The sequence below is a fragment of the Suncus etruscus genome, chromosome 7 (genome assembly GCF_024139225.1).
Source record: "Suncus etruscus isolate mSunEtr1 chromosome 7, mSunEtr1.pri.cur, whole genome shotgun sequence".
Taxonomy (NCBI): Eukaryota; Metazoa; Chordata; class Mammalia; order Eulipotyphla; family Soricidae; genus Suncus; species Suncus etruscus.
Genome location: NC_064854.1, coordinates 54558061 through 54585002, shown reverse-complemented (window position 1 = coordinate 54585002; position 26942 = coordinate 54558061). Strand labels below are relative to the sequence as shown.

General features: G+C 50.2%; 1 protein-coding gene across 1 annotated transcript; it reads right to left on the bottom strand.

Annotated features, from left to right (window-relative positions):
• Positions 1–143: 143 nt before the first annotated feature.
• Positions 144–25399, bottom strand: STX6 (syntaxin 6). Its single transcript, XM_049776589.1, has 8 exons — positions 25231–25399; positions 15471–15640; positions 14016–14110; positions 10556–10618; positions 9895–10020; positions 9302–9408; positions 1771–1865; positions 144–481 (listed from the first exon to the last, which is right to left on the bottom strand). Exons 1-8 carry the CDS (start codon positions 25263–25265, stop codon positions 405–407), a joined length of 768 nt encoding a protein of 255 aa, XP_049632546.1. The 5' UTR covers positions 25266–25399; the 3' UTR covers positions 144–404.
• Positions 25400–26942: the final 1543 nt, after the last annotated feature.

Here is a 26942-nt window from a genome sequence, read left to right as displayed (position 1 = left end):
GGGGACCCTTACTCCTGCTCGGCCCGCTGCTTTGGCTCTCCCTAGTCTCCAACTCCCACAACAGACGCTCAAGCCTCAAGACCAGGCCTGCCTGCCCTCCCCCTTACTGACCACCAGCCAGGAGCCCCGAAAACCCTCAGTCTTGTGACTGTACTCATTACCCACTTCCAGCTGGCATGCCAGGAAAGGCCGTGTCATCCCTGGAAAAATCGCCCCCGACCCCAGAAACGGGGTCCCAGGCAGCACAGTGGTCCACAGGAGTGTGAGCGAGCCAGAAGCCCAGGCCCAACAGGAGGTGCGAGCGGGAAGGTCTGTACAGGTTGGGGGAGACGAGCGGCAGGAGCACCAGCAAACACGAGCGAGTGGAAGTTTCTGGATCTTCGACCCAGCTTGGGCAGCGGTGGTCACAGCACCAGGAAGAGCACGAGGACCAACAGCAGCACCGCGAAGAGCAGAGCGATGGCGCACCACTGGCGCCCATCTGTGGAGACAGCGCCAGCAGCGTCAGGGGGCTGGCCACCCTGGAGCTGTGGCTCCAGAGAAAGATGGGGCTGGCAGAAACAGACTGGGTTGGTCTGGGAGGAATGGGTCCGCCTGCCCCACCCACAGCAGCAGTGGCAGGGCTAGACCCAGGGAACCAGGGTGCACATCTGGGGCCGAACGACCTAGAAGCCCAGGGAAGGCAGCCAGTGCCAGGGACAGGAGCAGAGAATTCCCTACTCAGCAGCTGTGAACCACAGCAGGCAGCTGAGCAGAGGCATCTGCCCTGCTGGTTCAAGGGTTTTGTTCCCCCAACTTCTTGGGGATGGGGGAGCAGAATGAGGCCCAGTATCCTTTGTCTACACGCACCTGGGGGCTGACACATGGTCCTGTGTTCCTGGGAATCTCAACCAGGCGATGTTTCTTAGTGTTTCTGGGGCAGGGGTGAGGCGGGAGAACAAGCAGAGGCCTCCAAGCATGTTGGGATTGAAGGTTGGAGGGGGTGGTAGAGAGCTGAGTCTCTCCATAGTGGAGGCCTGCCAGCACAGTCTCTCTCCCAAAATCTTCCCTGTGCCCACACATGGAAAGGGACACTGCCTGGTAAGCCCTTTCCCTGACCAGAACAAGTGAGCACCCCAGTTCTCACAGCCGGAAAGCTGTGCCTCGGAGATGTTCTATGATCATGCAACAAGAGAAAAGCAGGACCAAATGGGAGTTGGGGGCTCCAGGCTAGGGACAGGCATGCTGCCCCAATCCCATTCCTCCATCACCAGTCAAACTAGGGGAGACCCAAATTCAATCTGATTCCAATCTGATTCCATCAGTCTGGTTATGGATCAAGGTGGGGGTGGAGGTGGCAGGGACCCCCCCCCCCAAATCTATTTTCCCAGAAGGGAATTTAAAACCAGTCACTTCCTCTTCCTCATCCTGGTGGCAAACTAGCTGAAAATATTTCCCCGAAGTTTAAGTAGAAACAACTGAGTTTAGATCCACTAGGTCCTGAAAAGGATTAAGAGGCTTGTCTTAAAGGAAATTTCATAGGAGGAACCACTGCTGACTCCCTAGTGTTTCACAGGTCAATGCCTGCTCTGGTGAAAAAATGAGCAAGGGGCTGGAATGACGATGGGACAGAGTGGAGGGCTTTGCCTCACGTGCAGCTAACTTGGGTTCAACCCCTGGCTTCTCATAGGGTCCCCCAAGCCCACCAGGAATCATTCCTGAAGCAGAGCCAGGAATAACCCCAAATGAGGCACCCCACCAGCCCAGCTGGACTTAGCAGCGCTAACATACCACTTGTCATGTGAGACACCTTAGCCAGTTTCTTCATCACCGTGTCCAGTCGGGACTGTGTGCTCTCCAGCTCATGAGAGAAATCGTCCAACATTCTAGAAGGAGAAAATGTCCAACGTTCAGAAAGAGGAGAAATCATCCAACATTCTAGAATGAGGAGGAATCATCCACCAAGGAGGAGGAGAATCTTCCAATATCCTAGGAGGCAGAGAAATGGACCAATTATCCAGGAGGAAAAAATTGTCCAACAGTCTAGAAGGAGGAGAAATGATCCAACATTCTAGAAGGAGAAATTGTCCAACATTTTAGGAGCAGAAATAGTCTAACATTCTATAAAAAGAAATCATCCTGGGGGCAGGAGCGATAGCACAGCTGTAAGGTGTTTGCCTTGCACAGGTCAACACAGGATGGACCCAGGTTCAAATCTGGGCATCCCATATGATCTCCAGAGTCTGCCAGAAGAGACTTCTGAGTGCAGAGCTAGGAATAACCCCTAAGAGCCACTGGGTGTGACCCAATAACAAAAACAAAAACAGAAAGTCCAACATTCTAAAAAGGAGAAATCATCCAATTTCCTAAAAGGAGGAGAAACCATTCCAACATTCTAGAAGTACAAATAGTCCAACATTACGGTAGGAGAAATCGTCCAACATTCTAGGAGGAGGAGAAATCATCCAACATAGTAGGTGTAGAAATAGTTCTATATTCTATAAAAGGAAATTGGCCAACAATCTAGAAGGAGGAGAAATCATCCAATATTCTAGGAGGAGAGATCATCTAACATTCTATGAGTAGAAATGTCCAAGATTCTATAAAAAGAAAAAATCATCCCACATTATAAGAGGAGAAATCATCTAACATTCTAGGAGGAGGATAAATCGTCCAACATTATGGAAGGAGAAATAGTTCAACATTCTAGAATAAGAAATAGTCCAACATTCTAGGAGTAGAACCAGTCCAATATTCTATAAAAAGAAATTGTCCAACATTCTAGGAGAAATTGTCAACATTCTTGGAGTAGATTTCCAATATTCTATAAAAGAAACTGTCCAATGATCTAGAAGGAGAAATCATCCAACATTCTGGAAAAGTTAACATTCTGTAGAAATAGTCCAACATTCTATAAAAAGAAATTGTCCAACATTCTAGAAGAAAAAGAAATTTTCCAACGTTCTAGGAGAAATCTTCCAAAATTCTAGAAGAAATTGTAAATATTCTAGGAGTAGAAATAGTCCAACATTCTAGAAGAAGGAGAAATCGTCCAACATTTGGGGGTGGGGTGTATCACACACAGCAAAGCTTATGGTTACTCCTAGCTCTGCACTCAGAAATCACTCCTGGCAGGCTCAGGGGACTATATGGGATGCCTGGAATCAAACCAGGCTCAGTCTGGTGTTGATCGCATGCAAGGCAAACACCCTACCGCTGTGTTATCACTCTGGTCCAGTCTGACATTCTTTAAAAAAGAAATCATCCAACATTCTAGAAGGAGGAGAAATTGTCTAACATTCTAGGAGAAAAAAAGTCCAATATTCTGTTAAAAGAAATAGTACAACATTCTAGAAAAAGGAGAAATTGTCACCATTCTGAGTAGAAATAGTCCAACAGTCTATAAAAAGAAATCGTCCAACATTCCAGCAGAAGGAAAAATCGTCCAACATTCATATCTAGAAGGAGAAATTGTCTAACATTCTAAAACAAGGGTCTTCAAACTATGGCCCGTGGGCCACATGCGGCCCGCAGAGGAATCTGACAAACATAACCATCCTCATCCAATTGCCATAAACTGCCTCATCCACCAACAAGGGCTGTGTTGTAAATCACTGAAGTGGGACTCTGTTATGAAAATTGTGGTATCTTGTATTAATTACATTAGAACTCATGCACTAAACCACAATTTCAGGAATTTCTATCTGAGGTAAATGTTGCCCATGAAGATGTTCTGTACCACACAGAAGTCCATTGGCTGAGTAGAGGGAGAGTTTTGAAACGTTTCTATGACTTACTTCCGCAGATTACAGCTTTTCTACTTACAAAAAAAACAAGAAGTACCAGAGCTCAATGATGCAGAATGGAAATGGCACCTTGCCTTTCTGACAGATATAACAGAGCTACTCAACAGTTTCAATCTGCAACTTCAAGGCAAGGGGAAGTTCATCTGTGTTATGGCATCGCATGTGAAAGCATTTGAAGTAAAATTAGGCCTTCTCATCAAACAAGTACAGGAGGAAAACTTCAGTCATCTCCCAACAACTCAAAACCTGTCAGCGGACAAACCATTGGTTTCATTCCCAAAGGAAACATGTCTGGCTTCACTAGAATTGTTGCAAAAGGAGTTTCAATTTAGATTCAAAGAGCTTCATCTCCATGAACAGGACATACAGCTTTTTTCGTAATGCATTTTCTGTTGAGATTGAAAATGTCCTTACAATTTACCAAATGGAACTGGCTGAACTGCAGAATTGTGACTCTCTGAAAGACGCATTTAAGTCAAGTAACCTTTTGAATTTCTATGCATCTCTCCCCTTGAGACATATCCAAATATCAGGAACCAATCACTCAAAATGGTAACCATCTTTGGTAGCACTTATGCCTGTGAACAGACTTTTTCAAGAATTAAACATCTGAAATCTCCAACCAGATCAAGATTAACTGATGCCCACTTGCATCACTTGTTACAGCTGGCAGTGACAAATATGGAACTGGACATTGACCATCTCATTAGCCAAAAGCAGGCCCACAGTTCCCATTGAAATACTGGTGCGTGGGGCCGGGCGGTGGCGCTGGAGGTAAGGTGCCTGCCTTGCCTGCGCTAGCCTAGGACGGACCGCGGTTCGATCCCCCGGCGTCCCATATGGTCCCCCAAGAAGCCAGGAGCAACTTCTGAGCGCATAGCCAGGAGTAACCCTGAGCGTCACAGGGTGTGGCCCAAAAACCAAAAAAAAAAAAAAAAAAAAAAAAAAAAAAGAAATACTGGTGCGTGATCTGTTTATTTATAAATTGTTTTCATTTTATTTATATAAGATATGTGCAGTGTGAGTAAGAATTAGTAGCTCATATAGTCCAGCCCTCCAGCTCTCTAAGGGACCATAATCCGGCCCACACTTTAAAAAGTTTGAAGACCCCTGTTCTAGAAGGAGGAGAAATCGTCCAACACTCTTTTTGTTTTGTTTTGTTTTGTTTTGTTTTGTTTGTTTTGGTTTTGGTTTTTGGGTCACACCCGGCAGCACTCAGGGTTATTCCTGGCTCAATGCTCAGAAATCGCTTCTGGCAGGCAGAGGGGACCATATGGGATGCTGGGATTCAAACCACTGTTCTTCTGCATGAAAGGCAAATGCCTTACCTCTATGCTATCTCTCTGGCCCCAATTGTCCAACATTCTAGGAGGAGGAGAAATCGCCCAACATTTTATTTTATTTTTATTTATTTATTTTGGTTTTTGGGTCACACCTGGTGATGCTCAGGGGTTATTCCTGGTTATGTGCTCAGAAATCACTCCTGGCTTGGGGGACCATATGGGACACCAGGGTATCGAACGGCAGTCCATCCTAGGCTAGTGCATGTAAAGCACTTACTGCTTGTGCCACTGCTCCGGCCCCAATTTTGGAAAGAGAAATTGTCCAATGTTCTAGGAGTAGAAATAGTCTAATATTCTATAAAATGAAATAGTCCTGGGGCCAGAGCGATAACATAGTGAAGGGTATTTGCCTCGCTCGTGCCCAACGAAGGACGGACCCCGGTTCGAATCCTGGCATCCCATATGGGCCCCAAAGCCTGCCAGATGAGACTTCTGAGTGCAGAACCAGGATTAACCCCTGAGCACTGCAGGGTGTGACTCCCCCACAAAAACAAAACAAACAAACAAAAAAAAAACAATAACATTCTAGAACATTCTAGAAGGAGAAATCGTCTAATATTCTAGGAAGAGGAGAAATTACAACATTCTAGGAGTAGAAATAGTCCAATATTCTATAAAAAGAAATTGTCCAACATTCTAGAAGGAGAAATCAGCTAACATTCTAGAAGGAGAAACTGTCCAACATTCGAGGAGGAGAAATCCAACATTCTAGGAGAAATCTTCAACATTCTAGAAGAAGAAATAGTCCAACATTTGAAGAGGATAAATCGACACCATTCTAAAAGGAAGAGAAATCGTCCAACATTCTAGGTGTAGAAATAGTCCAATATTGTATAAAAAAGAAATTGTCAAACATTCTAGAAAAAGGAGAAATTCAACATTTTAGAAGGAGAAATTGTCCAACATTCTAGGAGTAGAAATAGTCCAACATTCTTTTTTTGGAGGATGGGGGGGTTTACACACAGGGTGCTCAGGGGTTACTCCTGGCTCTGCGCTCAGAAATCATCCCTGGCAGGTTCAGGAAACCATATGGGATGCTGGGAATTAAACCGGGCTCAAGTCTAGTGCTGATTGCACACAAGGCAAACGCCCTACTGCTGTGCTATAGCTCTGGCCCAGTCCAACATTCTTTTTGTTTTTTGTTTTGTTTTGTTTTGTTTTGGTTTGGTTTTGGGCCACACCCGGCGGTGCTCAGGGGTTACTCCTGGCTGTCTGCTCAGAAATAGTTCCTGGCAGGCACGGGGGACCATATGGGACACCGGGATTTGAACCAACCACCTTTGGTCCTGGATCAGCTGCTTGCAAGGCAAACACCGCTGTGCTATCTCTCCAGGTCCCAGTCCAACATTCTTTAAAAAAAAAAAAAAAAAAAAAAATTTCAACATTCTAGGAGGAGAAATCATCCAACATACTAGAAGGAGGAGAAATTGTCTAGCATTCTAGGAGTAAAAATAGTCCAATATTTTATTAAAAGAAATTGACAACATTCTAGAAGAAGGAATCATTCAACATTCTAGAAGGAGAAATCGTCCAACATTCTAGGAGAAATCATTCAATATCTAGAAGGAGAAATCGTCCAACATTCTTGAAGGAGAAATTGTCTAATATTCTAGAAGTAGAAATGGTTCTACATTCTATAAAAAGAAATTGTCCGGGCCAGGAAAGTGGCGCTAGAGATAAGGTGTCTGCCTTGTAAGCGCTAGCCAAGGAACGGACCACGGTTCGATCCCCCGGCGTCCCATATGGTCCCCCCAAGCCAGGGGCAATTTCTGAGCACTTAGCCAGGAGTAACCCCTGAGCGTCAAACGGGTGTGGCCCAAAAACCAAAAAAAAAAAAAAAAAAAAAGAAATTGTCCAACATTCTAGAAAGAGAAATTGTCCAACATTCTAGAAGAATAAATCGTCCATTATTCTAGAAGGAGAAATTGTCCAACATTCTAGGAGTAGAAATAGCCCTATACATACACACACACACACACACACACACACACACACACACACACACACACACACACACACACACACACACACACACACACACACATTGCTTTTTGGGCCACACCTTGTGACGCTAAGGGGTTATTCCTGGCTATGTGCTCTGAAATCGCTCCCGGTTCAGAGACCGTATGGGATGCCAGGCAACGAACCAAGATCTGTCCTGGATCGGCTGCATGTAAGGCAAAAGCCCTACCACTGTGCTAGTGCTCCGGCCCCGAAATAGTCCAATATTCTATTTTAAAAAATTGTCAGGGCCCGGAGAGATAGCACAGCAGTGTTTGCCTTGCAAGCAGCCGATTCAGGACCTAAGGTGGTTGGTTCGAATCCTGGTGTCCCATATGGTCCTCCGTGTCTGCCAGGAGCTATTTCTGAGCAGACAGCCAGGAGTAACCCCTGAGCACCGCAGGGTGTGGCCCCAAAACAAAACAAAACAAAAATGTCAAAAACAAAACAAAACAAAAAAAATTGTTCAAAATTCTAGAAGAAGGAAAAATTGTCCCACATTCTAGGAGAAATCTTCCAACATTTTAGATGGAGGAGAAATCATCCAAAATTCTAGGAGTAGAAACAGTCCAATATTCTATTAAAAGAAACAGTACAACATTCTAGAAGGAGAAATCATCCAACGTTCTAGGAGAAATTGTCACCATTCTGAGAGTAGAAATAGTCCAACATTCTATAAAAAGAAATCGTCCAACATTCTAGGAAAGGAGAACTCATCCAACATTCTAGGAGGAGATAGTTCAACATTCTTGAAAGAGAAATCATCCAACATTCTAGGAGTAGAAATCGTCAAACCTTCTAGATGGAGAAATCATCCAACATTATAGAAGGAGAAATCAACATTCTAGGAGGAAAACTCATCCAATATTATATAAAAACGTCCAACATTCCAGAAGGAGAAATCATCCAACATTCTAGGAGAAGAAATCATCCCACATTCTATAAGGAGAAATCATCCAATATTCTAGAAGTAGTCCTATATTCTAGAAGGAGAAATCATCCAACATTCTAGGAGAAGAAATCATCCCACATTCTAGAAGGAGGAGAAATCATCCAATATTCTAGGAGGAGAAATAGTCTTATATTCTAGAAGGAAAAAATCATCCAACATTCTAGAAGAAGTAATCATTCAACAGTCTGGAAGGAAGAGAAATTGTCCAATATTCTAAGAGAGGTGAAATCTTGGGATCGCCAGTAAACCATATCTGGGCACTATCCCCTTCTATGTCCATGGGGGGCCCTTGTCTCATTGGCTGTAATCCTTAGCATGGGCTTGTTTTCAATTTCTGAATTGGGGGAGTTATTTAAAATGGGAAGCTGGTTCAGATGGCTTTGCATGGTGCTTTGCATGTAGGAGGCTTAGGTTCGATTCCCAACAGCTGGGTTCCTGAGCTCTGTGCTGGGAGAAACTGAACACCACTAGGCCTGGCCCCAGAATCTGAAAAACCAAACATTACTGCTCTTATCTGGCTAAGGTGTCACTGAGCAGCCATGGGAGACAGGCGGAATGCTGGCAGAACAGTTGGGTCAAGCTCATCCCTGTGACCAGCAAAAGTGAACCACCTGAACTTGTTCATTTTCATCTGGGGGTGGTGTTTCCCAGCAGTGTTGGGGTCCTCTGGCCAACCCCAGCAATACTCAAACAGCCTTGTGGGCCTGACCATCCTCAGGATGGATCTCAGGCCTTTCAGAGCTCACACGCACGCCAGCCTGGGGGTTGGGCCTTGGCCCAGGCTGCTAGACTCTGTGTCATATTCGCTAAATCAGAGCCAACCACGGTTTCTCTTGTGCAACTCATTTACGCTTCACTTCCTAGGGGGAAGTGTTTTCTTTTTTTTTTTTTTTTTTTTTGGTTTTTGGGCCACACCCTGTGATGCTCAGGGGTTACTCCTGGCTATGCGCTCAGAAGTTGCTCCTGGCTTCTTGGGGGACCATATGGGACGGCGGGGGATCGAACCACGGTCCATCCTAGGCTAGCGCAGGCAAGGCAGGCACCTTACCTCCAGCGCCACCGCCCAGCCCCAATAGAGGGAAGTGTTTTCTTATTTATAAATTAATTGAAGCAAAATTTGTTTCATTCAGGCTCCGGGAATCATTCGGGCCTATCCTCTCTGCACTCCTGACCTCCACTGGCTGCCCCACCTGCCTCCATACCCCCAGCCCCTCACTTACACGGCCTGCTCGTCCAGCTCCCCACCAATGCGCTGCGACATGTTCTTAAGCACCCCGATGCTGCCCGACACCAACTCCAGCTGCTCATCCTGCTGTTGCACAATCAGCTGAGCCCAGGGATAAAAGGATAGAAGGAGACGGTGAACAAGAGCAGGTCAGAGTAGGGTGATAAGTGGGGTCCAGGAACAGAGAGGGGCAAGGAGAGGTGATTGGAGGGGGGGACAGAGCAGGGTGGTGATTGGGCCCTATGAAAATAGTTGGGAAACTGCAGAGCAGCCTTTGTGGAAAACCATGGGACGAATGTGGTGCATGAGCTCAGCATAGCCTTTTGCACCAAGAAGGTCCAAATGTCAGGGACAAGGACTCACTGCAAGGGTTTCTAAGATGGACAGGAACTGTAAAGAAGGGGAGAGAGGTGTGTGTGTGTGCATGTGTGTTGGTATGTGTCATTTGTGTGTATGTGTATATGGGGTTTGTGTGTATATGGTCTGTGTGCATGTATCTGGGGTGAGTGCGAGGTGTCCATTCACCAGAGAAGCAGGGCTCTGCCTTCCCTCCAGCTGGCTCTCAAAGGCCTTGAGTGGGCACAGTACCTGCTGCTGGGCCCGCTGATCATCGATGAAGTGTGCGTTGGCCAGGTGCAACTCTCGGTCCAGGCGGCCGTACCTATCTGCAGCCCCAGCACCCCAGCTCTGCCCACTGCTGTCCCCAAGCAGGGCCTGCAGAGAGACCAGACAAGTGTCTCAGTGGCCAAGGGGGTGGCATCGGTGGGCTAGACTGAGCACCCAGAAGGGGGCAACTCCCACTGCAGGCTTCTTCCCATTTCTGGCCCCATAAAACATCCACGAAACACCAGAAATGAATCTCTTCTAGGCTACTTGGAGATCTAGAAGGTTCTGTCAGTTAACCCCAAGGGAGAGCTTTGCAGGTGACGAGAAGCATCTCCACCTCAGCACAGGAACCCCCTCTAGACTGAACCTACTCCCAGGACTGTACACAGCCTGACTGGGAACTCCATGAGGAAAGGGAGTCCTCACAGGGCACGTGCTAGGAAGCCAGAGGCCTAGAAAACGCTAGAGTCGGGCAAGTCTCAGAATGGAGCACAAGACACCTCCCCAGTGCCTCAGTGTCCAGGTGCACAAAGGACACCCAGACACAGCCAGCCAGGTCCCTGGAGTGTGATCCCTGCAGGCTCCAGGCTGAGCTCTCCACCCCTACACCCCACCTTCCCCCACGACTCCGCTCACCACTCACCTGCCTGTGTTTCCTTTCAGCCAGGGCCTGTGCTGAGGATGTGGACATTTGGTCCTTCATGTCCTAAGGAACAAAGGGCAGAGAGCAATGAGGACAGGCTGCGGGAGAACCAGGGTGCCTGGTATCCCCATGTGCGCAGCTCACTGTTCTTCTCATGTAAAGCTTTTTGTTGGCTTTATTTCAAGACTCAAAAATAAAGCAATGAATGCACATGAGATCCTCTTTAAAAAGGGAGGCCTGAACTTGAGACTGGGTCAGGCAAAGAGTGAATGGGTCTTGGGGCTTCTACTACAACAACCCTGGGAAGATGGGACAGTGACTGAGACTGGGACAGGATAGGCTGGATCTCAGAGGCCTGCAAGTAAGCCACAAGATGGTGCTTGGAGCATATCTGCAGGTCAGTCAGGGAAACCACGTGCCACATGATGGTGCATATGTGTCCATACCAGAGTTGGCTCTGGGATCTGGAATGCTCCAGAATGTGAGTCCTCCAGTCACACAACTGTACTATATATAGGTGCCCTGTTCTGCAGTGTGTTCAAAAACACTCTGGTAAAGGCCCAGAACAATAGCACAGCAGGGAGGGAGTTGGAAATGAGGATTAGCACAGATGATATTGCATCACCTTGCACGTGGCTGAGCCTGGTTCCATCCCTAGCACTATATGGTCTCCAGAACAACATTGGTTGTGACCCAAAAAACCTCAAACCCACCCACCCACCCACCCAAAATTTCAAGCAAAGAGTTCGAGCCAGAAATAACAAAACGTGTAGATAAAAAGATGCTAGAGGGGCCGGAGAGATAGCATTGAGGTAAGGCATTTGTTTGCCTCGCATGCAGAAGGATGGTGGTTCGAATCCCAGCATCCCATATGGTCCCCCGTGCCTGCCAGGAGCGATTTCTGAGCATAGAGCCAGGAGTAACTGCTGAGCACTGCCAGGTGTGACCCAGAAACAAACAAACAAAAAAAGATGCTAGAAAACTAGACAGGTAGGCTCACTGAGAAGTAAGAAGAGACTGATACAATAGATACTGCATCCTTCACATAAAGCCTGAGAAGTAAGAAGAGACTGATACAATAGATACTGCATCCTTCACATAAAGCCTGTGGGGGGAGGGAGAAAGGGAGAAAGAGAGACGAGAGAAAGTGAGAGAGTTGCATGTAGAAAAAGGTACACAGCACATTGTGGAATAAAATACCTTCCTCTGGAGAACTTACATGAAAACCTACTGGCCACAGAGCAATCAAAGCACAGAGCCAAGGGAGGTAAGTGATATCAAATTCTCTTTTCCCAAGTTCCTTTCAGGTCATCACACCCCCACTCCCAAGGAGAGCTGGCCACCCTGAAAACTCAGCAGCTGGTGCAGTACTGCTGATTCACCATCAGGGGCCTTTTCAACTGCAATTTGGCATCAGGGCTCCCTCCCAGGGCAGGATCCTTCCAAGAAAGGGTAAAGTCCACAGCCTCAGGTAGGTGCAGGCAAACAGTAGCAACTTCCCAGTAACAACAATCCGAATACACCAATGAGTAAAAACAGCTGTTCAGATGGGTCACAGGGTGCATTGTAATTTGGATCTGTAGTCTTGAGGCCCCAGAGGGTGGACAGGCAGTGTGTAGACAGAGATAGGTAGTAAACCCTAGTTGAGATCTCGAGATGAGAGGGATGCAAAAGCTCTGAGGTACAGACTTAAAACTTCTTTCCAAGGACATAACTTTAAGACATTTTTCAGAGCTAAGAAAGCCAACTTTGGGGTTCTACTCTTTTTTTCTTTTCCTTTTTTTTTTTTTTTTGGGGGGGGGGGGGAATCACAACCAGCAGTGCTCAGGGGTTACTACTGACTCCATGCTCAGAAATTGCTCCTGGCAGGCACGGGGGACCATATAGGATGCTGGGATTCAAACTGATGACCTTCTGCATGAAAGGCAAACACCTTACCTCCATGCTATCTCTCGAGCCCCTGGAGTTCTACTCTTTTTTTTTTTTTTTTTTTTTTTTTTTTTTTTTTTTGTTTTTGGGCCACACCTGGTAACCCTCAGGAGTTGCTCCTGGCTATGTGCTCAGAAGTTGCTCCTGGCTTGGGGGACCATATGGGACACCGGGGGATCGAACCGCGGTCCGTCCAAGGCTAGCGCAGGCAAGGCAGGCACCTTACCTTTAGCGCCACCGCCCGGCCCCTGGGGTTCTACTCTTAATAATACCAGTTAACCAGCATGTTTATTCCAGTGAACAAAACTCAAGTGTGCTCTAAAATTCAAGTCATTTCACCAGGGAGAAAGGGCAGGGATGATGATCGTGGGCAAGAATAAATGCATCTTTCAAATTCCATTACCTTTTATATGCTGATGCCACCAGCAGTGCCCTTCAGAAAGTCCAAGACACCCACTCAGCAAAGTCCATTTATAAAAGAAGTAACTGGTCATTCTTGTCCTTACTAAAAATGACACTCTTTCCCTTTGTTATGGGAACAACCTTTGGAACTGGTGAGAACTTAGGAGCAGCAAATCCAAGCATTGATTGTCCAAATAGGCTAATGCCCCATTCAAATGAAGGAACATTTAGTGGATGATTTAGATGCATGAGAACAAGACAGTGACTAGGAACGAAGAGATGAAGCAAAAAATAAGAAGATCCGGAGTCCAGAAATCCTTAGAAACCATTTTGAAAAGCACGGCATGTCTTAGCTTTGGCAAGCATAGCCCAGGACTGGGCTAAAGCTGAGTCCCACAGCCATATGTGCTTGTGCTCCGGCGAAGCGTGTTTGGATGGAAGGAAGCAGCACTCCAGTGCATATGCCTGAGACAGCTGCTTCTCTTCCATCTACTTATGCTAATCAAAGGGCTCAGCCAGCCCCTTTCAAAACACAAAACAAGTACCCGTGAGACAAGGTTTGTCTCTGGTCTTTTCTCTCCAGCTCCACATTGTTGGTCTGAGCTAACATACTCGAGGCTCACATTGGTTTTTCATGCTCAGGTGGATGTTTGATTGTTCTCTCCTCACTCGCTCTAACTCCCCTTTGCGCTGCCAAGCAGTTGGATATGGAAATGTCAGAAATAAGAGCTGAGAGAGTTCCAGAAGCAATTCAGATGGTGGGAGGCTGCCTTCCAAATCCTGGAACCCACTCTTACGCGAGGCAAAGTGATTTCCAATCAATCAAGACGCCAAATGCTTTACACAACAGCAGCTCTGCCTTTCGCCCAGAAATATAGCCTTCCAAGAAGGGGAGAAAAGGGCTGGGTTGGGGAGTGAGATGGATGGGGGGGCTGGGATATCATCCTGGCAAACACCCTTGAGGGGGGCCATTATATGAAGCAGACATCTAGGGACCCACTGCAGAACCCAGCTTTCCCAGGGAAGGAAACTAATCCTGGACCAACACTCTAAAATGACTGGGGCACATTCAAAGGCTCCAGGGAGCAAAATGCAGTGTCCACACAGGCTGCCCAACCCCACTGCTTACCCTGACCACCTGCCGAGTGCTGGTGATGAAGGCTTTCCTGATGCTCAGCTCCGTGGCATCCAGGTTGAATTTTCTTGGGTTTGCTTCAACTATGCGTGGGCCCAATGGTCAAGGTGAACATGATCTCCTCAGCATGTTCCCAGGCCCACTTTCCAGAGAAGTCACCTTGACATTCATCCTTCTGTGGGGCTCTCAGGACTCAGGGACTCAGGGACTCCAAGGTTTCAGAAAACAAGCCCAGCAGTGGGGTCAGCAGTGGGGGGTCATTGCCAGGCCAGGTTGTCTGTCTATCCACAGGGTGGCCTGAGGTGATCCTTCTTGCTAGATTTCAAATCACCTTGCCCAGTCTTCTGCATTTGCCCACGGGTTTTTTGTTGTTGTTTGATTTTAGTTTTTGGGCCACACCAGGTGACGCTCAGGGTTATTCCTGACTACACACTCAGAAATCACTGCTGGCTTTGGGGGACCGGAACATGCCCACATTTTAAAAAATATTAATTTTTTTCTTCTGGGACCAGAGTGGTGCTCAAGGCTTATTCCAGGCTCTACACTCAGGACCCACTCTTGGTGCTACATGGAAGACCATATAGGGAAACCACGTAGGTTATATGGGTGGAAACTGGGTCTGGCAAAGCATGCAAGCAAGTGCCCTCCATAATGTACTATGGCTCTGGCTGGGCTCAAGTACCTCTAACTGCCTTGCTCCCCTGCCGCCACCACCGCCACCACCACCACCACCACCACCCTAGCCCTCTGCTTTCCTTAACAAAACACCCCTTTGAGATCACCCCTCAGCTGCCAAAGTAATGACACAGCCAAGACACCCCATTTTCGCCACCCTGATCAATTCCTCCTGCTCTGCAGCGCAGCAGAGGGCAGAAAGCGCCCCATCTCCCCTATTCTATCTAACTCAAGGAGCACATTGGCCTTGGGATCCCCACTAACGTGTCCAGGCCACTCGGGCTCAAAGAAAGGTTGTGTTGCAGGGCCAGTGCTGCCCACGGGGGGCTCCCCTCAACCCAGGCTGGCGCCTGAGGTTTCCTGGGTGTGGAGACAACAGCTCAGAATGCCAAAGGACCGCAGCAGCAGTCTCAGCTCAAGGCTACTAAACCTTCCCGGTGGAGAGATAGATCCAAAGCCAGCGCTCAAAAGTGGGACAGGGCGGGGCGTGGATAGGAACCCAAATATTTCTTCTCCAGGAGCCCCTGCAGAGTCCGGGTTGCGGGCAACCACCCAGCACACGAGGCCCAGACCCAACCACTAGGCGGAAGCCCCGCCCCTGGGCTCCAGGCAACCAAACAGAAACAGGCGGGAACACGCGGGAACGTGAGTGCAACTGTGCGCCTGCGCAGGAACATAAATGTGCCTGTGCGCCTGCGCAGGAACCTGAATGCGCTTGCACGCCTGCAAAGGAGCACGGGCACGTGCACCAACCAAGCGTGGCTGAAAGGATATTAATGGTCTCGTCCAGGTCCTCGAGATCCCACTCGATGCTGCGCAGGTTGTTCCGCAGCTCGTTGGTGGTCCAGTCCACTTCCTCCCGCGTGGCGCCCGCAGGGTCCTGCAGCAGTTCTGTCCATCTCTGGAACAGGCCCTGCGCCGTGTTCACGGCCTTCTGCACCTCGCTGTGGGCCAGGGAGGTCGGGGAAGGGAAGGAGAGCGAGGAGAGCACGGTCAGTCAGTCCAGGGGACGAGTGGTCTTCGCTGACACCCAGATTCGGGATTTGGAGGCAAAGTTAAGTCAGTCTGAGGAGCTCAGATGTTTTTGGTTATTGGGAGAGGAGCCTTTGTTTGGGGGAGCACTCAGGGGCTCTTAGGGGTTCCTTCTGGCTCTGCGCTCAGAAATTACCCCTGGCAGGCTCGGAGGGCCAGATGGGATGCCGGGAATCGAACCTGGTTACATCCCCGGTCGGCTGCGTGCAAGGCAAAAGCCCTGACCACTGTGCTATCACTCTGGCCCCACGAGCCATTTGTTTAAGCCACGTGAGTCTGTTTATGAATCGAGTTTCCTATTCCTCTGGGCAGACTGCACTTAAGAGCAATTGAAGCCCCAGTTCTACCAATGAACTAAAATGGGACCTTCCAGGGTGCTTGACTGTATTCATATGTCGATAAAAAAATACAGCTCTGCTTTTTTGTTTGTTTGTTTGTTTGTTTTGGGTCACACCCGGCAGCGCTCAGGGGTTACTCCTGGCTCTACACTCAGAAATCGCTCTTGGCAGGCTTGAGGACCATATGGAATACTGGAATTCGAACTACCGTCCTGCACGCAAGGCAAATGCCCTACCTCCATGCTATCTCTCCAGTCCCACAGCTCTGCTTTTTGAGGAGCTTCTTAAAGGGGTAAGGAAGTCTGTCCTTGAAAGGCTAATGCTTTTTTTCTCAGAGAGTTTGAACCCCCTACTTTACCCTCACCCCATGAATCTACCAGCTAAAGCTGATGAGCTGACTCTACAGCCTCTAAGTGCCAAAAAGAAACCACGTGGGGGTGGGGCACTTGCCTTACCCATGGTTGACCCAACTTCAATCCTGGCATCCCATATGACTGATCTCACAACCACCACCAGGAGTGATCCCTGGGCTCAGGGCCAGAAGTATAACCCAGGGCCCGTTTAACACCAGAAGCGATTGCTGAATGCAGAGCCAGAAGTAACCCCTGAGCAACATTGATTATGGCTCCCAAAACAAAAAATAATTTCTTTTAAAGTAGCCTTTAAAACAGAATAAAAAGTGGAAGGAAAAAAAAACCCACTAGGGCTGAAGAGACAGTGTAGGGGCTGGGTGTGGGCTTTGCATGCAGGAAACCTGAGCTAAATTTCCTCAGGATCCACCAAATATTGCCCAGAGCTGGGTACAACCCCTTAGCACCCTTGGGTATGAAACCAAAAACCCAACCAAAGGGGAATTGCTTTGCTGGTCTCACAGGTACCAAGATGAATCCTTTGTGTCCCTGAACTGGAATGGCTTTGATCCTTCTAAATTTCCCTCCAGCTCCTTTAGGAATTCACTCAGGATCTGTAGCTGCGGGAGACAAAGGCCAGGGCTCAGTCTCAAGGCCTGTCCACACCAATGGTCCCCCAATGCCTGTGTCCAAAAACAAAGACAGCTCGTGGGTCCAGACTAAGAAATCCTGGAACTGAGTTTATCACCAAGGATTAATCTACTAAGGAATATTTGGGGGAATAGGGGTCTTCTCCCCATAGCCTTCAGACTCCTGTGTAATAAAAAGGCCCACTGAGATGTGAAACCGACTAGCCTCTCTGGCAGTTTCTGGTGGTTGTCTTCCCAGAATACTGGAGGAATCGCGCCTCGCAGGCTCAGGGGACCATATGGGATGCCAGGGATCAAACTTGTGTTGGTCCTGAGTTGGCCGCATGCAAAGCAAACACCCTACCCACTGTGCTATCACTCCGGCCCCAGTACAGGGTTTTCTTTTTCTTTTCTTTTTTTTTTTTTTTTTTTTTTTTGGTTTTTGGGTCACACCCAGCGGCGCTCAGTTTTTGAAGTTGCTCCTGGCCAGCATGGAGACCAATGGGATACTGGGATTCGAACTGGGGTCTGCCCTGTGTTGGCCACGTGCAAGACAAACATGTGCTATTGCTGTGCTATTGCTCCACTGTGCTATTGCTCCAGCCCCTAGTAGAGGGTTTTCTAACTTTTTAAATAGCTACAGTTCAAGCTCATATGGGCCCAGGAGGGGATGGGTATGCAGCTGGGCACCTGTGTCTAGAAGCCCCACCCAAGAGAATGGTTGGTTCCATTCCTAGACGGGGCAGAGCTCGCCCCCACGGAGTCTACACCAGCAAGTCTGGGCGACAAGGGTCTTGTGTCAGATCCTGATGTGAGGCACTTCCCTCAATGGGCACCAGCCGGACCATTGCACCCCAGGCCCAGACATCTCTCCTGGGCTGCCTCCCTCCAGCAGCGAGTGAAGGCCTTGCGTGGGTGGACACATACCCAGAGCACCCCATATTGCTCACAGTCCCCCTCTTTGAGTTCTGGGGGTCTGGCCCAAGTCACAAGTTTCCTCCTTTGAACAAAGCTGGCACAGGCAGGACAGATCAGCCTGGTCTTGAAGCTGGGCCAGCCCCATGGCTTGTCTGCCAGAAGCCGCTCCCAAGTGAGCGCAGTTCCAGGCTGTTCCATGCTGGGAAGGGCTCTCTGCCAGAACCAGCTGGCCAGGACACTGGGAAGAAGGGATCCCAGTGTGGCAGGGGCTCAGGGGACTCAGAGCCTCAACCTCCATGTGCCACCCTCCCATTCCCCAGAGGGTGGTTCCCAGGCAGGACAGCTCAGGCTAGGCACAAGGACTGCCTGTCCCTGCCCCATGAGCCCAGCGGCCTCATCCTCACTCCAGTCTTAGCCTGAGACTGGGGACCGTTGGCTGGTGTTGCTAGACAAAGACTAGTAGAATCTTTGCTGCTGGTTTTTATGGCTTCCAGTTCAGGGCTCCAACTTATAGTTTCTACTCCATCAAGAAGCCCAGGTTGCCCCAAAGGTCCATCAAGTTAATGGGCACATCAGAAATGACGTAGTTTCACCAGCAGGAAGAAGTGAAGGGACCAGTAACAGTGGGGACAGCCCTGGCTGCTCATCTCTTCCCAGGGTCCTGAGACTGGGGGATACAGCAGCTTCCCTGCTCATGAGCACACTTGTGGCCCCAGCCCAAGTGGCCTCCACAGTACCTGTTCTCTGGTCCTCAACCAATCCACACCCCAAGAATTTAAGGGAAGAGAAACAGCCACCCCTGCCTACCCTGTACCTTCGGCAGTGGCTCCAGAGGGAGACCATCTCTGGGTACTGGACCATTCTTGACAATTTGGGATTTTCTGTCTGTTTTACAGGCAGGGTAGGTTACTCCCAACTCTGTGCTCAGGAGTCAGTCTGGTGTAGGGCTGCCTCCTAACTTGGTGTGGCATCTGCAGCCTCCTGCCTGGTCCTCTGCAATGTGTGACTCAGCCCAGCCCCTTCAGCACTGTGTGGGTGATGGGGACAAGATTGTGAAGTTGGCCTCATCCTGAGACCCTGCAGCGCCCATCTCTCTGATCCGACCTCCTGCACTTTCTGCTTCTCTGCGCCCCTCCTCCCCATAGTCAGCCATTCTAAGCTCCTATGTCCACTCTTGAGGGCCTGTCAGAATTCACAGGCTTGAGAAGGTTTTGGAAACAGACACACACATACCCCAACCCCAAGCTGCATGTCCAACTCAGTCATATCCTTGGCTCCCCAAGGATCTGTTAGGAACTCAGCAGAACTTCCCGACCTAGACAAGTGTTCCAGCCCACAGGCAAACCCAACCGACTCGGCTCCCTCCCCTGCCCCACTCCCTGAGGCCTCACTATTCTGGCCTGTCTGAACAAGCATGTCCTGGGCTGCCTCTCACCCCACAAACTCCTTGTGACAACCTGCCAGAGGGTCTGAGATCAGGAGCAACTTCCCAACTAACTGGCCTTCTGTGAGCCAGAATTGGACTGGGGGCCCTCCCCCAACCTTGGCTGCTGTCTCCAGTTCTGTGTGTCAGAGCACCTCCCCTCCCCCTGCTCCCAGGCCCCTCCAGCTTCACTGAAGCCTCTGAACAAATCTGCTTCCTCGTGTTATCAGAGGGCCATTTCGTCCTCAAAGGCTGGTGCATGCAGGCGTGAAGAGTAATTCAGGATTCACTGCCAGGGCAGGTTAGGGCTCGAGAGAACACCAGGCTTACAGTACCTTAAGGTGGGGTTTAATCCCCAGTACCACATATGGCCCCTCAAAAAGCAGGTTCAGCAGAACTCAATTGAGACTTCGGCCAAGGCCCACTAGAATGATGAGCCTGGCTTATGTGGAAGCAAATGGGGCCAGTGGGCGTTTATCCCACCCAGCCTGAGGGCAGTCCTGCCCACTCTGCCAGGGCCTGGTCCAGCTCCTCCAGAATCACCTTCACCACCTCCCTCCCTCATCTCCAATCTATCTCTGCTCCTCAGACCACTGCTTGGAACCCAATCTAGCTAGTATATGCAGTTATCAGGACAAGATTTTGACCAGTAGTGAAGTCTAAGCTGCCTAAGGCTGACCCAGCAGACTCACTCCTGTAGGAAGCCTTTTGTACTCAGAGACTCAAACTACTAACAGTGGGTATCGTGAGTTTCCCACAGCTAAGGAGTGGGGGTAGTCTACAGCCATCTCAGCACTAACCCACTGCCAAGCTTGGGCACGAAAATGTTCTGTGCCAGGACCCCAGGCCAACAAGGCATGGGTGCCCTGCTTCCCTCCAACAGGCTTCATTTGGGGGTGCCCCAATGGTCCATTCAGGCAGAACTTGCATGCCACCACAAGAAGGAACAGTAACAGAATTGGGGGCTGAATGCTTTGAGGCAGCTCATAAGGGGAAAACAGGAAGAGCCAGACATGGGGATCTGAGCTCACTAGTGAAAATGAGGACTGAGACCAAGGGATGATGGGAAATGGTCCCCAGACTGCAGAACAGGGCAACAACAGGAGATGAGCCTGCTTCATTCTGGGCTGAGCTCCAACCTGACCCAGTGGCCCCATGGACCTACTACCCCTTTTCAGATGAAGGCCTCTTACCTGCTTTACTAGAGAAACAGAGACCCAGTGACCTTGAGGCTGCTACCAGCCCCCTGTGAGCCCTATCCCCTCCTTGGTAAAATTTCAGAGTTTTAGCAGCATCCAGAACACACATGGCATAGATTGCAGTGAAGTGCTAGGATCTGATGTAAAGTTTTGTGGCAAAGCCATTAAAAGTTCCCCATTTAGGGGCCCGGAGAGATAGCACAGCGGCGTTTGCCTTGCAAGCAGCCAATCCAGGACCAAAGGTGGTTGGTTCGAATCCTGGTGTCCCATATGGTCCCCCGTGCCTGCCAGGAGCTATTTCTGAGCAGACAGCCAGGAGTATACCTGAGCACCGCCGGATGTGACCCAAAAAAAAAAAAAAAAAAGTTCCCCATTTAGAGGGCTGGAGAGATAGCATGGAGGTAAGGTCTTTGCCTTACATGCAGAAGGACAGTGGTTTGAATCCCGGCATCCCATATGGTCCCCCGTGCCTGCCAGGAGCAATTTCTGAACAGAGAGCCAGGAATAACCCCTGAGCACTGCCAGGTGTGATCCAAAAAAGTCCCCCTTTTGTTTTGATTTCTCCCCCACCACACACCTGGCAGTGCTCAGAGCTTACTCCTGGCTCTGCATTCAGGGTCACCGGTAGGGCTCGGGGTTATATGGGGTGCCAGAGAGCAAATCTGGGTGGGCCACATGCAAGACAAATCCCCTTCCCACTGTCTAGTCCCTCCCCCAACTTCTAGATATGAAGAGACAGAAGTATTATAAGTGAGTGTCATCCCAGTGAGACCATCTAATACACTAATACACGTGCATATCCTGGCTTTCCAATTACAAGCTTTGAACTTGTTGGGTTTTTTTTTTTGTTTGTTTGTTTGTTTTGGTTTTTGGGCCACACCCGGCGGTGCTCAGGGGTTACTCCTGGCTGTCTGCTCAGAAATAGCTCCTGGCAGGCACGGGGGACCATATGGGACACCAGGATTCGAACCAACCACCTTAGGTCCTGGATCGGCTGCTTGCAAGGCAAACGCCGCTGTGCTATCTCTCCGGGCCCGAACTTGTTTTTGTTTTTTTTTTTTTCACTTTGATTTTATTTTGTTTTTGTGTTTGTGGCTATACCCAGCTCTTGGCTTGGTGCTCAGGACACCATATGAGATTTGGGGGATCTAACACAGGTCAGTCACATGCAAGGCAAATGTTTTCCGAACTACAGCATCTCTTGGGCCCCTGGTTTTCATTTTCTTCCTTGGCAAATGATGGTGCTTAGGAGAGGACTGGCAGTTGACAGGGGTGAGAGGGATCATGTAAATTCAGGGGTCACCTGGGTGATTCAAGACCTCCAGCCAAGAACCTGAGGTTCAGCCTGACAAGCTACAGACTTGGGTAGCTGAGAGGACTCACTGTTTAATCTGTAGGTCTCTGAGGGGTCTATTCTTCGGGGGAGTCTGAGGGCCCCCTGTAGTTTTGCCAAGCAGCACTGCCACTGCAGCTTGCAGTGGTTCTGGCTCTGCTGGAAGCTAGACTGAGACCATGTCTGGCCTCCCCAGGACTCCCCAAGAACTGGGGTCCAGCTTGCGTCATTACTAAGCAAATCGGTTGCTTGTACAGAACCTCTTCCATCCTTTCCCTGCTTGAAACAGCTCCATGGGACTAGAGGGACGGTACAATGGGTAAGGTGTTTGCTTGTTCCACCTTGGCACTGCATATGGTTCCCCAGCCCTGCCAGGTTGGCCCATAATAGAGTTGGAACAATGTTCAGCATCCATGTGGGGTTGATGTGATCCCTGGTGTTGTATGCTTACTACCAGGAGCAATCTTCAAACACAGAGCAAGGAGCCCCTGATCACTACTGGGTAGGGCCCGGAACAAGATAACAAAATCCTCAGTGACCCAGCCTCGCCCTGGCCCTGCTCCACCTGTGCTGGGAAAACTCAGCCACATCCAGGAAACCAGGCTGTGGAAAGCCGATCCTACCTCCACTCTGCTCATTTCCTGTGACATTGATGTCCTGGAATCAACTACTCCACCAAGCTGTATTACTAACTACTCTCCCTGACAATCTCCAAACAATGTCCACCTTCAGGACTGACCCAAGGCCTACGTTGGGAGCGGTATGAGAGGTAGCCCAGAGGTGGTAATCTGAGGGTATTCAGCCAGGTAGCCACAGGCGGCACTCATAGGCACTTCATGGGCATGGTGAGAGCCTTACTGGAGCACCATGGTGAGGGCTGAGGTACTCACAGAACTCAAGGAATGCTCACACTGCCTGTGGCTGACAAGCTGTTGGTTTTGATAATTTGGGGTATTGGAGGGGGGGAGTATGCCCAGGGGTGCTGAGGATTTACTCCTGGATCTGCGATCAGGGATAAGTGCTAGCAGTGCTCAGGGAACCACTTGGGAATGTCAGGGATGGAACCCAGGTCTGCTGCATGTAAGGCAAGAACCTTTTGCACTGTCTTATTGCTCTCGCCCTGATTGGTTCTTACTGATTTCAGTTTTGAAACCAACCAACAGGTAGTGAGTTACCAGAAACTGATAAAGTATGTTCACATCGACTTTCTGTGAGGCATCTGTTTTATACTCTAAATCCAGAGTTTGAGAAACTCACACGGTGCCAGGGCTCTGACTTGGGGCTCCCTCATTGTTGGGAAGCTCCCCATGCAAAACCTGTACCCCAGCCCTCTGCACTTTCTCCCCAGACCCCAGAATAAGGATTTCTGATGAGAAATGAGACATGCCATCCTCACCCGGAAAAGCAAAACCTCTCATTAGTATGTGTGAGAATTGGGCCAGAGAGAGCGGGCAGTGGAGAGGGAATCTGTAAATAGCCAGCACTGCATCTGGTCTCCCAAGCACACCAGGAGTGACCCCTGAGCACAGAGTGAGGAGTAAGCCTGAGCACCACCAAGTTAGCTCTCGCTGCCCTGCCCACCAAGACAAGCATGATACTCAGCCTGTGCTCCAATGTGTCTCTGCCATCCTCACCGCCCATCTCAGGGACTGAGTAGGAGATGCATGCAAAAGAGCTGACCAACAGCCTGGGTTTCTGTTTTGAGTCCCACCAGCAATGCTCAGGGGTTACTCCTAGCCCAGTGTTCAGGGCCATGTCGGGCAGGGAACTAAACCTGGGTCTCCTCCACCCTAGTTCTCTGAGTCATCTCACTGGTTCTCCATGCTATCTCTCTGGCACTATCTCACTGGTTCTCAAGCGCCTCTTGAATAGGAGTTTTGTGGAGACCCTAAATTCTTTCTCGAAATGGACATACAACTGGCCCCCCTCCAGACGTGCTGTCCCTAATCTCCAGACACCGAGCTGCAGACCATAGTCTCCTCGAAGCAGGAATTAAAACACTGAAGGAGCCGCACTGAGGCCCTGAGCTGAAACAGTGGTAAAGGTGAGTGAGGTTCTTGGCCCTGATCTCCATCCAGCACCAACATCCCTCAGGGCTGCAGCATCAGGAAACTTCTGAATGCTAACTGGAGTGGGGAGAAGGCAGCCAAGATGATGGAAATGTTCATATGTCCCCTCAAAAGTCAACTTGGAACAAGTCAACATCTGATCAGCACTGCCAGAGAGAATCTAAGCACAGAGAGCCTTTAATCTTGGGGGGAAACACAGCTTCAACTTTGGAAAGTGAACCCCTAAATCAATCCTCCTGATAAATAATGTATTTCCCAGGCAGGGTGCCAAGTAGTGCAAAGGCCCAGCTCAGCATGTTCCCCATCAGGGACCAGTGAAGACGATCCTCCCACGGCATCTAACAGGGTGTTCCTATCTTCTGGCCTTCCTGCCCTCTTGTGTTGGGGTCCCACCCAACAATGCTCAGGAAATAGAGAGGGCGCCCAGCAACAGCACTCAGGTGCCCTTGAGCCACCACCAGCGACCTGAATTGGCCAACTATCATAAATGAGGGATGGCGTATTTCCCATCAATGCCACTATGATTCTCAGGAGCAGTACCTGACACATAAGCCACAGCGTTCCCACTCTACGAGAAGAAAGTGAGGCCCAGACAGACAGACAGACAGGCGGCAGGTATCTTTTCTGGGCTATTTGCACTGGATCGCCAGGGAACGACCAAGGCCTTGTGCTGCCCTGACAGTCAACCATGAAGCAGTTGTCAGCAATAAGTGGCAGGTAGGGAATGCAGCTCTCCGGTGGGCTGAGCAGTGACTCAGTGGACAGAACCCCGTGTAGGCCTGCAAGCTCCCAGAAGCCAAACACTGGAGCTGTCAGAGATGGAGCCAGCACAGCTCACAGGGACCCGAGTGCTGCCATGTTCCCGGAGCATTAAGATTAATCACGTTTCCATCGGGGCCCTCCGGGCTGCGAAGCGCAGGTGCGGCTCTGGGGGGTCCCCCGCACCTCGCCCGCAGACAACGCAGGCCCCGGACAATGGAGCTCGGCTCCGCCACTCACTACAAAGCTGCACCAGGCCATTTCCCTTTTCCTGCCCACGGGCCGCGGGCGCAGTGGCAAGTCGGGGCCTCCCACCTGCGGCGCGGCCGCGCCCCCGAGACCCGCGAAGGAAGTTGGAGCGCGACGAGACCCCTCCCCGAGCTGGGCAGGGGGTGGATCGCGGCCACCTCCTCGGCCTCGGGGGCCGGAGAGCGGCGTGGGGGGCGATCGCGTAGGAGGGGCGCCCCTGGCCACGCTCACTCACCCTTTCACCACAAAGAAGGGGTCCTCCATGGACATGGCGTCCCGGCCGCGGCCGCCGGCTCCACGCAAGGGGCGCCCGCGCCCTCCCGGCCGAGGGGATCCCGGTGCAGCGCGAACGCGCAGGCCGCGGTGTCCCCGCACCGCCGCGGGTCCAGCGCTCGCGCAGCCCCGAGCCCCGAGCCCCGAGCCCAGCGCCGGTCGCGACTGCTACGGCGCGGGCCCCCCTCGGCCCGCCTCCGCGCCGGGTCCACCAATCAGGGACGGGATCCGCAACCGCACTTCCGCACGCCCGGATCACGTGATCGCCGGTGTCCCGCCTCCTGTGGGCGGGGCTAGGCCGCGCGCCCTGTGGGCGGAGCCACTCCCCGGCTAAGGTTTTTTGTTTGTTTGTTTGTTTGTTTGTTTTAGTTTTCTGGGTCATACCCGACAACGCTCTGGGGCCACTCCTGGCTTTGCTCCTGGCAGGCTCAGGGGACCTTATGGGATGCTTGGATTCGAACCACCGTCCTTCTGCATGCAAAGCAAACACCCTACCTCCATGCTATCTCTCCGCCCCTCCCCCGGCTAGGTTTATCGGGGACACCCCGCCGGTTTGTTTTGGAGATTGGTGGGGATTGGAAGGGAGTAGCACCCGGTTTTCACCACCCGCTCGCCTTTCCGCCTTTCCTCTCCACCTGCTTGGCTTTGTGACAGGTGACCCCCGGCCTTACCTAGGGTTCACACCCGTTTCGGCCGGGAACGTGGCATCGTCATCATTCCTAGCCCTTTCTCCAGCTCCCACCTTCTCTGCCCGGCGCTGCGCAATAAGTCAGTCTTCTAGGGCTGTTGGTGGAAGAGAAGGTCATATTCCCCCCCCCCCCTTTTTTTTTTTTTTTTTGCATCAGACAGATTTCGGGAGGTTTGGCCATTTTCCTGTGCTTGCAATGCCCGAACAGGTCAGAGCGGTGACTTCTGTGCGCTTTTCTCCCAACCCGGGAGTATTTCTTTTGCCACAAGTTAATACTATAGTGTCCGAGGTGGGGAGGGGGGTGTTTTGTTTTTTTCTCCCCAGCAGAGCATTTGGCTCTGGGCCTTTCCTGGGAGAGACAGACCCAGGAGTGACCCAGTGCTCGACCAATTTCACTGTGCTTCCAACGGATTTTTTGTTTCCTTTGGGATGATGCTGAGAGAAGAGGCTCAGAACTGATGAGGAGGTTACTCCTGGAGGTACTGGGGATTGACTCTGGGCCTCCCATATGAAGAGCTGGAGTTCTGGCGCTGTCACCCACCCAGAAGGTATTTTGTTCCTATGAGCCAGTTGGTTGCTGGCCCTGCTCCAATCTGAGTTGTGTGGACTTTCCTTGCTGATAACTTGGACAGCCTGGATGCCGGCCACGCTTATCTCAGTTGCTCTCACCATGAGGTCATAGCTGGTCCTGTCCCCATTCTCAGATGACTAAGTGAGACTCCCCAAGGTTAAGCGAGCTGCCCAAGGTCGTCCTGTATTTTCCTCTTCCTTGAGCCATGAATCCAGATAGAAGCTGGACTCAGTTCTTTGCCTATAGGGAACAAGGAAAAAGGAAAGCCAGTTTATTGGCTAGCATACAGATTCGATAAAAAACACAATCAGGACTACCCTGAAACACACACTGTAATATCAGTGCTTGAGCCCCCAGGCCCCTTTGAGGACAGGAGGTTCTGGGAGAGAGGATGAGTCAGATGGTGACTCTGGAG

Bases quoted from the DNA above. Each gene is read 5' to 3' on its own strand.
- STX6 (XM_049776589.1), bottom strand. From the start codon at position 25,265: ATGTCCATGGAGGACCCCTTCTTTGTGGTGAAAGG. The intron at 14,111-15,470 runs ATATCCTTTCAG...CATTGGGCCCAC, and splicing joins GGACCTGGACGAGACCATTA to GCATAGTTGAAGCAAACCCA. The intron at 482-1,770 runs GTATGTTAGCGC...CTGTCTCCACAG, and splicing joins GGTGTCTCACATGACAAGTG to ATGGGCGCCAGTGGTGCGCC.